The sequence below is a fragment of the Chelonia mydas genome, chromosome 27 (assembly GCF_015237465.2).
Source record: "Chelonia mydas isolate rCheMyd1 chromosome 27, rCheMyd1.pri.v2, whole genome shotgun sequence".
In the NCBI taxonomy this organism is placed as follows: Eukaryota; Metazoa; Chordata; order Testudines; family Cheloniidae; genus Chelonia; species Chelonia mydas.
Genome location: NC_057860.1, coordinates 10,392,100 through 10,406,591, shown reverse-complemented (window position 1 = coordinate 10,406,591; position 14,492 = coordinate 10,392,100). Strand labels below are relative to the sequence as shown.

At 49.6% G+C, this 14,492-nt stretch overlaps 1 protein-coding gene across 1 annotated transcript in view; it reads right to left on the bottom strand.

The window, feature by feature from the left end:
- SKAP1 (src kinase associated phosphoprotein 1) overlaps positions 1-14,492 on the bottom strand; it is a 229,009-nt gene that overhangs the window by 10,906 nt on the left and 203,611 nt on the right. Inside the window, exon 11 of the mRNA XM_037887032.2 lies at positions 7,850-7,962. Within this exon, the coding sequence (XP_037742960.1) occupies positions 7,850-7,962 (113 nt within the window). The remainder of the gene's footprint in view (positions 1-7,849; positions 7,963-14,492) is intronic.

The window sequence follows — 14,492 nt, the reverse complement described above, 5'->3', positions numbered from 1 at the left end:
ACTTCTGTTATTTTAATTAAATACTGCATTATGGTTTGTGACAACTTCATCGCTATAGCGTAAATGAATTTGGAATTAAAGTCTTATTTAGGCATCCAGCGTATCCCCCCCACCCCTCCATTTCTCAGTTTTACAAAGCAAAGGGCTATAAAATCAAGATGTTTGTTCATTTACAGATGGAGCAGTGTGGAAAAAAAAAAGGGGAAAAAACACACTATAGAAGCTGATTCTGAAATACTCATGGCTTACAAGCATTCTCAGACAGAGGAGAGAATTCTTTTGATCATAAGTGGGCTATGCTGAGTATTAATTGTGTGTGTTTATTCTTATCTTTCAACCTGGGCTCGTCTGAACAATTATACTGATGGCCATGGGATTTTTTTGCCTCTTTTGTTTAGTAGTTAATAGCCAGCTTTTAATTTTTAAACTGTTGATTTGTTACTGGCTCCGTGCAGGAGAAGTTTTTGGAAATTTCATTTGTGATCAAGGGGAGCGGAGCTGATTGAGTTTTTTGGGCCATGGACGGAGAGGAGTTATGGCAAAGGCAAACTTATTTTATTCCCAGGAATGGGAGTTTCAATGCCATCAATCTATTAACTTCTCTCTAATGAAACTAGACCATACGTGACATTTTGCAATATAACTGCTTTAAATGTTACCACATCAATTGGCTTAAATGTTACCCGCGCCTCATGAACCGGGATATGGTTTTATAATTATCTCTCTCTCTCTCTAACAAACAGATTTCCACTGATATTTTACACTATCAGAGGAAACAACAATGTAGTTTTAAATATAGAAGCTCAACAGGCTACAATTAAGAAAAGAAATTTACAAATAAGTTTTGTGACCCTGCAAAAGGAGGTTTCCCTCCCTTGCATATTGGACAAATCAGTGTAAGTTTTAGTGTTTATGATCTATTTTTGTGTGTGTGTAATTTGGATTTCACACTAAATTTTTCCATTGTCCAATTTATTGCTGATGAACCAACAGAACAGAACAACAAACCAACTCTCACAGGAGTTAAAAAAAGAAAAGAAGACAGCCGAGTCATGTAAAAGTTATTGTCAAAGAAAGATGGTTCTGAAAATGACACCCTGCTTGAATATTTTTCCGTCTTGGCAACCCCAGATAAAATGTCCCCCTCCTTTTAAGAAATAAAACCGGGAATCGGTGGACATTTGTTAGATTAGAAACAAAAGCTTTTTTTGCCACACATTTTAAACAGGGCATCTGAATGAAATGTCACCCCCATCCTCTTTGGCAGATTAGCAAAAGGTTTATTATTAAATCTCTGTCAAATAAAGGCAGAGTTGACTCGGGAGAAGCTGCCGGTTATAATGCTGGCTTCAGAAAATGGAAGGATTGTCACACTTAAAGACACAAATTTCCTCTGTAATATATTCGAATGGAAACCTCTGAATCCAATACTACATGGTCATATCTAATAAATTCACAATATTTCAGCCTCAACAGCCTACAACGGTTAGTTTTAAAGATTTATGTGGTAAAAAATTACTCAGTGATGAATATAGTTTATTCTGTGCAGTATTGGAGTGTGTAAGGAATTAAGCTACTGTCTTTAAACAGTGAATTTATTATTACCTCTGTCAAAGACGAAGTCTTTAACAGCATTTGTTATAAAATTCAGCACAAAATAAATGGTCTGAATATTAAAAGGAAAAAAAAAAAAAGCCGGAGTTTGAAAATGCACTGGTGGTTCAGAAGATGAACCCAAGAGCGCTGCTAAAGTTTGCACAGTTCTGGGTAAATTCTTTGGTACGCTCCTGGAAAATGGTCATGTTCAGACTTAAAGGGAGGCTGGTGTGTGTGTGTGATTTTGATCAGCGGCGTAAATGCACAGCAAAGAACACACTCCGATCTCACTTCTATCAGGGGAACCCCAAGATCGGGGATGAATTTCTGCTCCCAGCGACACACACGAACCTCCACGGAAAGGAGGAACATTTTGTTCCTGGGGGCAGCAGGGTGAACTCACCGCAAAGAACATGCTCTCATCTAACCTACGCCAATGTAGACCAGAGTAAAGGCCAGATCCTGCTCTGTCTGCTCTACACGGACGCTGGTGCAAATCCGGAGCAACTCCACAGCAATCGAGAGCAGACTCTAGCTCTATTCCAATACCTGCTCTGGGTAGGGGGGAAAAAACATCGGAATGGGGAGGTAATATTGCCTATCTAAGACAAAGCCCTGCTATCGGGACCCTAGCTTAGGCTCCAGAATAGGTGGGGGTGTTGATGGAGGACCCATGCAGTGGGGTTTGGCTAGAGTGTCCCGAGTGGAAACGTCGGGGTTTATTCTTTTTCTTTCTTTCTGGGTTTATAATAAATGGCCGCTGGGCAGCGGGGGCATCATAGATGTGTCATTGTGCTGCCTGGCTTTTGTCCTCTTCTGGAATGGGTGTCCCCTCATTTATAAAAATTACCTGGGAGGAATGAGGCTGCCAGGGGTTTGTTCTAGACGATTGGTTCCTGTCCGGGGGGGTGGGGGGGGAAGGGAAGGGAGAAGGAATAGCCCTCGCCTGAATTTGACCGGTATATGACCGTTGCCTTCCAGCTGACCCCAAATCCCGTCCCCATCCCTCCTCACTCGATAGCCTCCCATTGGGGTTATTAATGGGCGCGAAACCCCTTCATCGCCATCACAGCCCTCCGTCATCACAGCACGGCGCACGGCGGCTTGTTAACACAGGACCGGGGGCGGTTTTCCGCTTCCCCCTCCCAGCCCATAATAAATATGTGGGGGTGGGGTGGGGGGAGAGATTTGCAGATACCATTCCCCTCCGGTTAGGTCAGAGGTGGATAATAGCTATTTGACAAGCAGCAACCAGGTTCATTGTGCCACTCAGACCCCCCCTGCACCCCCACCCCCACCAAGTACAGTTGTTGGAGAGTGACAAAAAGGGCCACTAGATGTCACCAAACGCCTCCTTTCGCTCCAGGGTCCAAGGAATAAAAACATCCTCCCCCCCAAATACACTTTCATTTCAAGCAATTGAGAGAATTAACTTCTCCGGTTTTATGGGCTGCGTGTCACATCCAACTAAGTCCACTTAAAATAGGAAGTCTCATAGCGCTCAAATAATTATCATAACGTACAAATCACCCGGCCCGGGGGAGAGAGGGCCGGCGTCCTTTAGCTGCCGGGAAAAGGGAAGGGAAGCGGAACCTCGCTTTGCTAGCCCGTCACGCGGCCCAGACGTGCTGCACAATGGCACCGGGATGGCCCAGGGCCCGAGCGACGCTGGAGGTTCGGTACAGGCCCAGAGCGGTTCCAAGTGGTAACGGGACCAGCCCTGGCAACAGTCACAGCACCGGGAGTCCGGTGAAGGCCCCCGCAGCACTCCCGGTGCCAGAATTGGAACAACAAATCTCTGGCCTGCGGTACCAAGAAGACAGCCAGCGTTAGTACCGGTGCTGGCGGCGAAAAGGCCCGGTGCTTGTCGAGCCATGCCGGTGCCATCCTGTTGCAGATCAGGCAATGCACGCCAGACACCTGCAGGCTACGCCCGTCCTGGGGATTAGCAGGCACCGGTGCACTGCCGCTGGACTCCTTCCACTTCCAAGGGGCAGGCTGGGACTGCGGCACTCATGCCAAGCACACCAGCTGGAGCTCGGCAGAACCCGGATCTGCAGAGAGAAGGCCCGGCTTCCCTGCCCCATGCCAGGGGCCTCTGGCAGGGCCGCTGCACATTTCCTCTCTCAGGGGTGAACTTGCTTCTGCTGGATTCAGAGGGAAGGGACCTGACACACTGATCTGTTTAGCGGCTCACCTGGTTGCTTCAGGTTACTTACAGCCACGACAGACTATACAGACAATTAGACATGTGGTCGGAAGCAGAGAAAACACAATAATAGCAATGCCCCTCACCCCCTTTCGTGCCTTCCAACCAAGGATCTCAAAGCACCTTGCACATGTTAATGAATCAAGCCTCACCCCCCTGCTGGAAGGCGAGTAGGTAGCAACAGCCCCAATTCACAGATCCCGAAACAAAGGCACAGAAAGGCAAAGTGACTTGCCCAGGGACACCCAGCGAGTCACTTGCCAGAGCAAGGAATATAATCCCGATCCCTGATTTACAGACTCTTGCCCTAAGCCCTAGATGATGCTACCTCTCTGTACGTGTGCTCCGTGGGGACCCTGTTTCTACATCCCCTCCTGGAAACTTGATCAGAGCATTTCTGCCCCGGTGCCCTGCACCCCAGAGCTAAGGTTGGAATCACTCCTTGAGCATGCTGGGTTGCTGAATCCTGATCACCCGCTAACCCCCAAATCACTGTCCCCCCGCTGTCGACACTGGAAATGTCAGACAGGACCCGAGCTGCAGCCAGCATGTGTTTCAAACGCACCAGATGGATTTTTATATTAGCTACTATTTCATGTTCAGACAGAGCGACCGCACCGCTAAAACGGCAGCCACGACGCTGCCGAGTTTGCTTCGATGAGATTAATTCTGGGGAATTAATTGGGACAAGATTGAAAAGGAAATTAAAACGCAGCTGAATGAACAGGCTCTTCAAACACCTTTTCTCTCCCCGCCCTCCCCCTGCTTCATTCCGACCCACATTCTGCCGTGGTCGCGAGCGTCCGTCGTGCGAAGTAATTTACGAGAGGGAGACTCTCAGGACCCATCGGTTACGTGTGAGGAAGTCAGAGGAAGAGTCACAATCTGGAGCCACTGAAGAGAGTTCAAACCCCGCCGTGGTTCCAAGCTGCATTCCCTGCGCTGGGGTGAGGGAAGTGGGGGGGGTGAGGGAGGGCAGCAGAGGCCGATTCCCAAACAGAGTCCAAAGACGAGAGGCCGGGAGGCAGAACGCCAAGCTGCGAGTCAGGGTCCTGACTCTCTCAGGGAGGGTTTTACACTGGTGTAACTCCACCGATTTCTGTGGCGTCGCTCCCCACGCACCCCGGGGTCTAGGCGAGGTCAAAACTCCGGCCGTCTGGCTTGCGCGCCCAGCACGACTGTGGGCAAGTCGCTTCCGCTTGCTGGCTCGTCTGCAAAAGGGTGGGGAAAGGAGGCGAGTGGACCTCTTCCGGAAAGTGCGTTGAGAGCCCCGGATGGAAAGGGCCAAGAATTGCTGCCAGAAAGAAACAACCGGGCCGCTCGCCCTCAGACCCAGCACAGAGCAGCCCGCGGTGCAATTAAAGCCTTCAGCTAGTCCTGTTAAAACAGAGGCCTCCTAGAAGCGGAGGGATGAAATGGTCCAGCAGCTGAATGGGGTTCTCAAAAGCAGGGGAAGAGCTAAGAAGGGAACTCCATAGGTTCCTGTAGGATCTTGGTGTTCCACTGGGTCCTTATGCTCACCCTGGGTGAATTCCTTTGGCTCAGAGTTAGGGCTCCATATGAGATCAGACCAGACGAGGTTCTGCGCAGCCAGTTCTTGTGGCAATGAGAGGGAGAAACAAGCGGCCAGCGACTCCCGCACGGAGCTGCCCTCATCTACTCTGCTGCATTCTATTCTGCTTCTTATACCGCGCCCATCACCGGGGTATCAGATCACTCACATTTCCACCATAGGAAATACCCAGTTGTCAATATTGGGGCAATTCAGATCCTTTGCTTGGATAACCATCCTGGACTGAGCAGCGCTCGTACCCTTTAGAGAACTTAACACGTAGTGATTAGTCCACCCCCCTCACAGCTGCCCAGCAATAGGCAATGGGCATCCCCATTTTACAGAAGGGTAGAGTGAGACTTAGAGAGCAGGATGGCTTGGCCCAGGGCCCACAGAGGGAATCAGTGGCAGACAGGAGATGGAAGCAGGAGTTCCTGTGCTCAGGCTGCACCTCCCTATAAAAAGAACACAGCCGGCGTAACAATTCAAAAAAATAAAATGGGCCAAGCCCTGGCCGAGGCCCCGCACTAATCCAGACCTGCAGCCTGGGAGAATCTTTCAAGAAAGCAAGCTTGGGAACGGGGCCAGGGGGTGCCCTCTTCCTGAAGTGAGCTGTACTCCAGAGAAGAGACCGAGTCTGATCCATGGGACTGTGCTCCCAAAGGGCCTGACTCCCATGAAGTGCTGAGCACCCACAACTCCCAGTGGGAGCTGGCAGGCCGAGCCCAGCTCCTTCCAGAATCGGGCCCACAGGAAGAGTCCAGTAGCATCACGTGACACGAGTTCAGGATTCCCCTTGGAAGAGGGGGTTTTCCCGGTCATGCAAACACAGCCCTTGAGCAGTGTCTCCCTTTCTGACCCGGCTTGGCCCGATGAACAGCACCAAGGGAACTAGAGCAAAGCCTGGCACATCTGGGTTTTGCCCCATTAGTCACAGGGGGCCAGATTTCAGAGGTGCTGAGCCCCTGCAGATTTCACCGGAGGGGTGCAGGGGCTCGGTTCAGCAGAACCTGAACGTGCCCGGCTTCCAGCCCTCCCGGGATAGACGCACGTGCTGGGCATTTGGACCAAAAAACACCTGCCGACCCATCCAGGTCCAACGGGGAAGGCCCCCTGAGCCAGTACGGCAACCTGTCGGCAGAGCCAAGAGAGGATGTTCTCATCCCTGGTCGAGGGAGCCTTTTGGAAGCGACAACATTTAACTCTGCTGGGAAACTGGTGCTTGAGTGATGCGAGATCCAGGGAAGGGGCTGGGAACAGCCTGCCTGAGTCGTGAGTGACCCCCTGTGGCCAAATCATCGTGCTAGGCGCTGTACAAACATAATGCCCCTTAAGCTGTTAGACAGAGAGTGACAGAGCCACGCTCTTCACACGTTCCAATGTCACTGTGAACCAGACCAGGCATAGCACTGCAGCTGGTGCCCGCCCCGCGGCCACTTCCTGGCCTCTTCTGAACAGAAAGAACAAGAGAGGTCGCTTGCAACCCCGCTCCCCGGCCCCCCTTGGACAGGAGCCTGGCTGAGGATCCTGACTCCGTCCCCCTCCCCCCACGGGCATGTTCAGCCCAGTGCACAGAGTTAATTTATTTACCTGCATGCTCCTGACAAAGAAAGGCCCGGTCACACCTGGCTGAGCAACTCAATTACCCCTGTAATGCCAGAGAAACACCACACACAGACTCCATTATGGAGAAACGTCTTGCCTGGGGGCATTTTAAATACCAAGCGCTTATGCTTGGGACTGGGGAGGAAGCATTACAGAACAGTAAGAGCCAATGGGGGAGGGGCGGGGAGCCAGCACCGGGCTCGCCTCCCAGCCATGGGAGGGAAAGTTGTCCCGTGATTAGAGCACAGGACTGGAAGCCGGGACTCCTGGGTTCCATTCCCAGACGTGCTACTGACTTGCTGAGGAAACGGCCATGCTCCGTGCCTCAGTTTCCCCACCTGTGAAACGGGGATGATGATACTGACCTACTTCAGAGGGGGATTGTGAGGTTTAATTCACTTGTGTCTGCCATGTGCAGACAGGAGGCACTACAGAAGGGCAAAGGAGCATTATTATGCATGCCCACCCTCCTGCTTTCTCAGGGTATTGCAGAATACTGTTGGCCAGGAAGCACCATCCGGGTCTGACTATCCTGGATTCAGTCCCACAAGCTCTTAGCAAGTCACAGCGCCCTGAGCCACTAGAGAAACCTGGACACATCAATCTCTCTTTGTGCTGCCAGCCAGCAAGGACCTGGGCTCCCTTCCAGACGTCAGGCCAAGTCCTTCCATGACTCATTCTCCAGGCTATAAGGCACAGGAGAACGCTGGGCTGCAATCATTTCACATTGCTGCTCACGCTGTCTTCCTGCTGCCGGGCATTCAGATATTGCAGGCTGGGGCGGGGGCATGTAAACACCTAGACACCGACGCCACTTCCACATCTGGCCCATTAAGCTCCGAGGCCACGAATCCTCCTAGCTTTGGAGCGGTGCAACGGTCCCCTACCTTGCTCAGGATGTAGATGATATCCCCACGCTGAAAAGACAGCTCATCGGGCTGGTTGCTGCTGCAGTCCCACATGCCTTGGTAGTAGTTTGCATAATCTCTTGTGCGAAGGCCTAGAGAGAGGGGTTAAGAACAGTGGACAATTACCAGAGGGTTCCCCCATTTCCCAGGGGGATTGGTTTCTAGTGGCCGCTAGGAACCCATTCAGCAGTGGGCCCCAATGAGAACAGATGGAAGAGTTCCATTATTTCTTGTAGGAAATTTTGAAAATTTTGTATCTTAAAAAAAGGTGACATTTTCCAGTTACACTAAAAATGGAAAGAAAAAGAAGTGGGTTCAAAATCATTTTTTTTTAAACCAAAAAGGTTTTTGAAAAGACAAGCCCCAAAATAACAAGGAGTCCGATGGCACTTTAAAGACGAACAGATTTATCTGGGCATAAGCTTTCATGGGTAAAAACCCTACTTCTCATGCGGCATCTGAAGAAGTGGAGTTTTTTACCCACAAAAGCTGATGCCCGAATAAATCTGTTCATCTTTAAGGTGCCACCGGGCTCCTCGTTGTTTTTGTGGATACAGACTAACATGGCTACCTCCCGATACCTAAGCCCAAAAATATTGACTAAAATCTGAACTGAAAATCGAATGGTTTCCCCCCAACAGTCCCCTTTTAATCAAAAGCTAAGACGTTATTACCGGTGAAAAACCAGAAAGTTTCTACCTCTCGGAACGTTTTCCAGGTAAGTTTTCATTCTGCTCAAAAAGCCATTTGCCCTCAAAAATCTGTTTCAGTAAGAAAAGGTGACACTGCCCCCCGGTCTAGCTCAGAGCCCCAAGCACGGGAGCTGCGGCTGGTTCAAGCCCAGGGCAGTGGAAGAAGAGTATCATGAAGTAATGCCAGATATCTACACAGCCCCGCTGGGAGGAGGCTGCTGGGGAAGGGGACAAGCGGCTTGATTCAAGAAACCAAGCTGGAGGTTTCACTTCATTGTTCAGGGCTCCCCTTCTAAGGTTGCCAACCCTTCCGGATTGTCCTGGAGTCTCCAGGAATTAAAGATTCACCTTTATTTAAAGATTATGACATGTGATGAAACCTCCAGGAATAAGTCCAACCAAAATCGGCAACCCTACCACCTCTAATCAACCAACACTGACACCTCCCTCCTAGTTGGTGTTGGTCCTGCTTTGAGCAGGGGGTTGGACTAGATGACCTCCTGAGGTCCCTTCCAACCCTAATCTTCCATGATTCTATGCTGCCCCTGCGGTCACCTCCACAGCCAGTGAATACGGAGGAGCAGAGCAGGCTCCTACCAGTCCACCTGAGCTAAAGGACTTTCTCTCACTGCTGTGGGCTCTTATTCTCGCTGGACTAAGCAGCTGAGGGAGACGCTCATACTCTAAGAGAGTATCTACACTTCCAGCTCAGCGTGTTGTTCAAACAGAGAGTAGCCGCAGTGGGAGGAGCTAGCAGCCTGGGTACGTACCTAGCGTCTTGGACAGGCACGCCGTCAGGGTGGCTTGCCCTTCCTGCTGCCATGGATACACTATTTTTTGGCATCACCCCTGCCCCCCCACCCCGCCCCCAGCATGAAGGGTAGACGTAACATGCAGCCTGAGGGTCTGCTTACACTGCAGCGGCAGCCCAGGGGGAGTAGAACACGAGTTGGCAGAGTCTGGGTTTGTTAGCCTAGGGCTTGAGCATCTACACACGCTTGTAACCCCAGGTTAGGAATGGTTGAACGCTGGATCCCAACCTAGGGCTCCAGCGTCCACACTGCATTATAGAGGCCCGAGTCCAACCTCCCATATCCCAGACTTCCTAATGTCCTCCCGCTGTGTGGCCGCTCCAGCCCTTTATTTGTGGGGCAGCGTGGCAAAACTTGTCAGCCTGTGGGATACTTCTGGAGGACTCCCAGAGCACGAGTCTAGAGGGGCTGCGTCTACACCGCAAAGCAATAGGGCTTGAACCCTTGGTGCCGGCCTGGTTCAAGCGTGGACTCTCCATCCCTATGCGGTGCTGGGACCCCGGTTAACATGATGCATGTGTAGCCTGAAGGGGGATTGGGCTTGAGCCTGAGTTCGAACCCCAGGCTTATCCTATAGTGTAGACAAACCCTCAAAGGCCTGGGAAGTCTAAAAATTAAGCCTCATACTGTGGTCTATATAAAAATAGAGAGAGTTCTCATGCCCAAGAAGAGGAGATAACATGTAGCTACTTTCGTCTGAGGCAGTACCGTTACGCCCACTTTATAACCAGGGAAGTTGAGGCAGAGAGAAGGGGAGGAAGTGACTCGCCCAAGGTCATTCAGCAAATCAGTAGCAGAGACAACAGAACTGAGCAGTTTCACTTCCCTGATGGAGGGTGAGGCAGGAGAGCGTTCTAAAGGGGTAGATCAAGATACTGGGATACTGAGAGCTCCCGAGTTCTGTGGCCCAATACGTGTAAAAAAACCTCCAGTAAAACGAGAAGCTAAGGGGTCTCATTTGACCACCGAAGGGAAATCACTGGAGCGACAGGGCGGGGAATCAGGCCTGTGAAGCATAAATAGAAAATATTGAGCACATGTTGCAGGAAATGTTCCTAATATGGTCTAAGGGATTGAATGGCAAGGGCACATCTGGAGATCTGTGCCCAGATTTGATCACTTAAATATGAGAAAGGACATTACAGAGATGGGTAATGATGCAGCGGGGAACAAACAGAATGACTTGGGGACTTGGGGAACTTCAGGAGAAAGGCTGGAAGAAAGTAGGTCTGTATCCTTTGGAAAAATATTAAAGGGGGAACTTAGTGGCAGGGCAAAGATTGTGAAGGGAATAGAAAGAGCAGGAGCGGCTGGGTTATTTAAGCTTGTATAAAACACAGGACCCAGCGGTTATGAACCGAAGCACAGAAGTATCAGCAGGCAGAATCTCATCACAAAGTGAACAGCGGATGGCAGACGGCAGGGGGCAGCAAAAAATGGAATGAGTGCAAAAATATTTTTAAGGGAACTAAAAGGCAGACAATCCTGTGAAGCCCAGAGTAACTCAGTACCAGGGGAAGGGACGCACCCCAGACTTGTTGGGTCTCTCTGGTGGAGCACAAAGCCACTCAATTTTGGAGGAAAAGGAGACACAAAACGTATTCCAGGAGGATGGAACTTCTTGGGGGGTGGAAATTGCTCAGGTTATTAACTAAAATATTAGTGGTCCTACAGATCATTATAAGTAAATCACTGACAAAGAGGTTTAAATACAGTGATGGCCAAATTCAGCGTACTTCCCTCTTCGGACAAGAACAGGTTTATTATTTTCCCAATATGTTGTGGGGGTGGGAGGGAGATTTGGGACTGAAATATACCACGTTCCATGCTGTAAGAAGTCAGAGGGTCTATATGTGGGATTGCAGAACATATAGGGGTACCGGCCGCGCTTTGATCACACCAGCTTGCTAAAAATAGCAGTGTAACCTCGGTGGCATGGGTGGTGCTGGCACGGGTTAGCTGCTCGAACACAGTCCCGCCCGGGATGGTGGCTACGTACTTGGGCAGCTAGCCCGGGCCTCCACGGCTACTCTGCACGTTTTAGTGAGCTAACTTGATCAAAGGTATGTCGGATACGCCTATGCCTGCTGCAAATTACACCTTCTGATTGCAGTGCAGACATCCTCGTGCGGAAACTGGGGCCACCGACTATTTCCTCCTGTGGAGCTCTACTGCTGAAAGAACTGGTGCGCCCGCTGGATATCAGTAGTTAATGAGAGCAATCAAGGAAGATAAGGACACTGCTGAGAAGCTCAATGGTTTATTTGTGTCAGTTTTCGCTACTCGGTCGAGGAGGCTTTGGAGATCCCTACCCCGGATTTGCTCTTCCCTGGTAATAAAAAAAAGAGAGAATCTTGGAAGTGGAGTGGCAGAAGAAGCGGCAAATTGATCATTTAAAAAGCAGTAAGTCACTAGGCCCATAGGGGAGATCTAAAGAAACTGAAGCACGACGTGGCTAAGCTGTTCTGTGCAAGGTCCCGCGTTGTTTAATATACAGTGTATACCCCATTGTCTGAATAGCGTGGGGGACACGGGATCGAAAGGGCAGGAGTAGCAGCACGGGGCCCAAGAACAGGGTTCAGATAATAAGGGCTTTGGAAAAACCTCAAGTGCGCTGTATTTATTAATGATCTGGAAAGGGGGGTAAGCCGCGAGGCAGCAACATTTGCAGATGGTGAAATGTTATTTAGGTTAATCAGGACCAGAGAGGGCCGCGGGGAACTTCAGAGAGCCCTAACCAAACGAGGGTAATGGGCAACAGGATGGCACTGGCAATGCAATGTCAGTAAGTGCCAAATAATGCCCCGTGGAACTACTCTGACACCTTAGAGGAATCTAAATTAACTGAATCCACTCTGGAAAGGGACCTGGGCATCGTTATAAACAGCTCAATGAAGACCTCTGTGCAATGCGCAGCTGTGGTTTAAAAAACAGCAGCAAAAAGCTCAGATGTTAGGTTGCATAAGGAATAGAAGGGGGGAGGATTCTGTAATGCCTTTGGATAAAGTAGGTAGAAGAGAGTGTAATGGCTTTATACAAAGTAGGTGGGTGAGGGAATCTCTTTTATTGGACCAGCGTCTATGGGCGGAAGTGACAAGCTCGCAAGCTTCCCAGAGCTCTTCTTCAGCTCTGAGTCCTGACCTGAAGAGCTCTGAAAAGCTCAAAAGTTTTGTACCTTCCACCAACAAAAAAGACATGACCTCACCTGCCTTGTCTCTCTCATCTACTGGGGCCAACAGGGCTACACCACCACGGCCAAAAACTTAAAATATAGCAGTGATGCAGCCTCTTCCAGATACTGTGGCTATTGCTGTCCTACAGGGGGTTTAGAAAAGGGAAACAATCATGATCAAGGGTCCGGAAAAACCTCTCATCTGAAGAGAGATGGAAAAGATTGGGATTGTTTACCTTAGAGTGGATCCGGATGAAAGGATCACAAAGCGCATCATCCTCATCCTCATTTTACAGCTGGGGAATCAGGCACAGAGGTGAAATGACTTGACCAAGGCTACCCAGCAGGCCAGTGGCAGAGGCTGGAGTAGAAGCCAATTCTCCTGAGTTCCAGGTCCAGTGCTCTCCTCACTAGCCAAGGCTGCCTAGATTGGTAACATCTGTTCTCCTGGTCTCATAACCCGAGAAAAAAAGGGGGCACTGGATGAAATTAAAAGGTTGGAGAATTTAAACCTCACAAGAGCAAATACTTTTTCACACAACGTCTGATTCAACTGCAGAATGCATTGCCACTGGAAGTTGTTGAGGCCAAGAGCTTAGAACATAAGTACGGCCATACTGGCCCAGACCAAAGGTCCATCTAGCCCAGTATCCTGTCTTCCGACTGAGGCCAATGACGGGTGCTTCAGGGGGGATAAACAGAACAGGTAATCATCAAATGATCCATCCCCTGTCGTCCATTCCCAGCTTCTGACAAACAGAAGCTGGGGAAAAAGCACAGGAGTACTTGTGGCAAGATTCAGAAAGGGAATGGACATTTATATGGATAGAAAGACTAATCGGAGATAGAAGTAAGTTCAACACATTTTTTGGAAGGGATATTAACCTTCATGTGTCAGGGCTGACACCAATCTCTATTAGAGATCAGCATGAGACCTGATGTGGAGGGCAGATTATCCCACATCTGCTACCGCAGGGTTCTTACACCTTCCTCTGAAGCAGCTGGTGCCGATTACAATCGGAGACAGGATACTGGGCTAGATGGGCCTCGGATCTGATCCAGTCTGTCAAATCTCACATTCCTGTATCCTGTATTCATTACTAAGCCCAGCTGCCACTGCCCTCGGGGGTGAGGCTGAGCCTACACGGTCATATGCCATACCAGCACCTAGATGGGCCCATCTGTCTCTACAGAAATTAGTTTTCCATTATAAACAAACAAACAAACCAAGCCTAGATTTTGTATTTGCTTACTGGTTACTTCAGTGCAGCTGCTGCAGCTGATTCACATCAACGTAAGTGGGAATCAGAATCTGGCTCTATATTTATAGATTCAGGGGTCATTCAGAAAACCATCCAAACGGGGCTACTGCCATGTTTTCCTTCCCACATCTGCACGGCTTGAAACAACAGTCAAGGGAGGCGTGCAAGCTGCCCCTGTTCATTTCAGGGGTGGCCTGTTGACTCTGAAGCGTAACAATAGCAGTCTAAATAGCAACAGGGGTTTTTCTTTTGTTATTTTCATCTGAGCGGAAACATCCTGCTACTCCAGGAGAGGGCGGAGCTGTGGATCGTGGGAGGAGCCAGAGATTGTGGGTGACTGTCGAGTGGTGGAATTTGGCTGTCCTGGTAAAATGCCTTGCAGATGCGGCTACCCTATCTCCCCCTTAGCGAATTCTAGCTCAGACCACAGGCTTTAAAAGCAACCAGTTGCTAAGAGAAGAAAATGAGTATCCTGTCAAGATGAGACTGCAGCTCTCAGTTTGATTTGCTGGGAGAGGCTGGCTTCACAGTGTCCTTGTGGCTCTCGGAAATGAGAAACAATAAGTTTTACATTAGCCAAATGTTCATCTGGCATTTTGACCATTTGATATAATTAAGAAAAATGCCCATTGCAACCCCCATCCTCTCAGCTTTCATTTCAAGGACTTCACTCCACCTAATTAG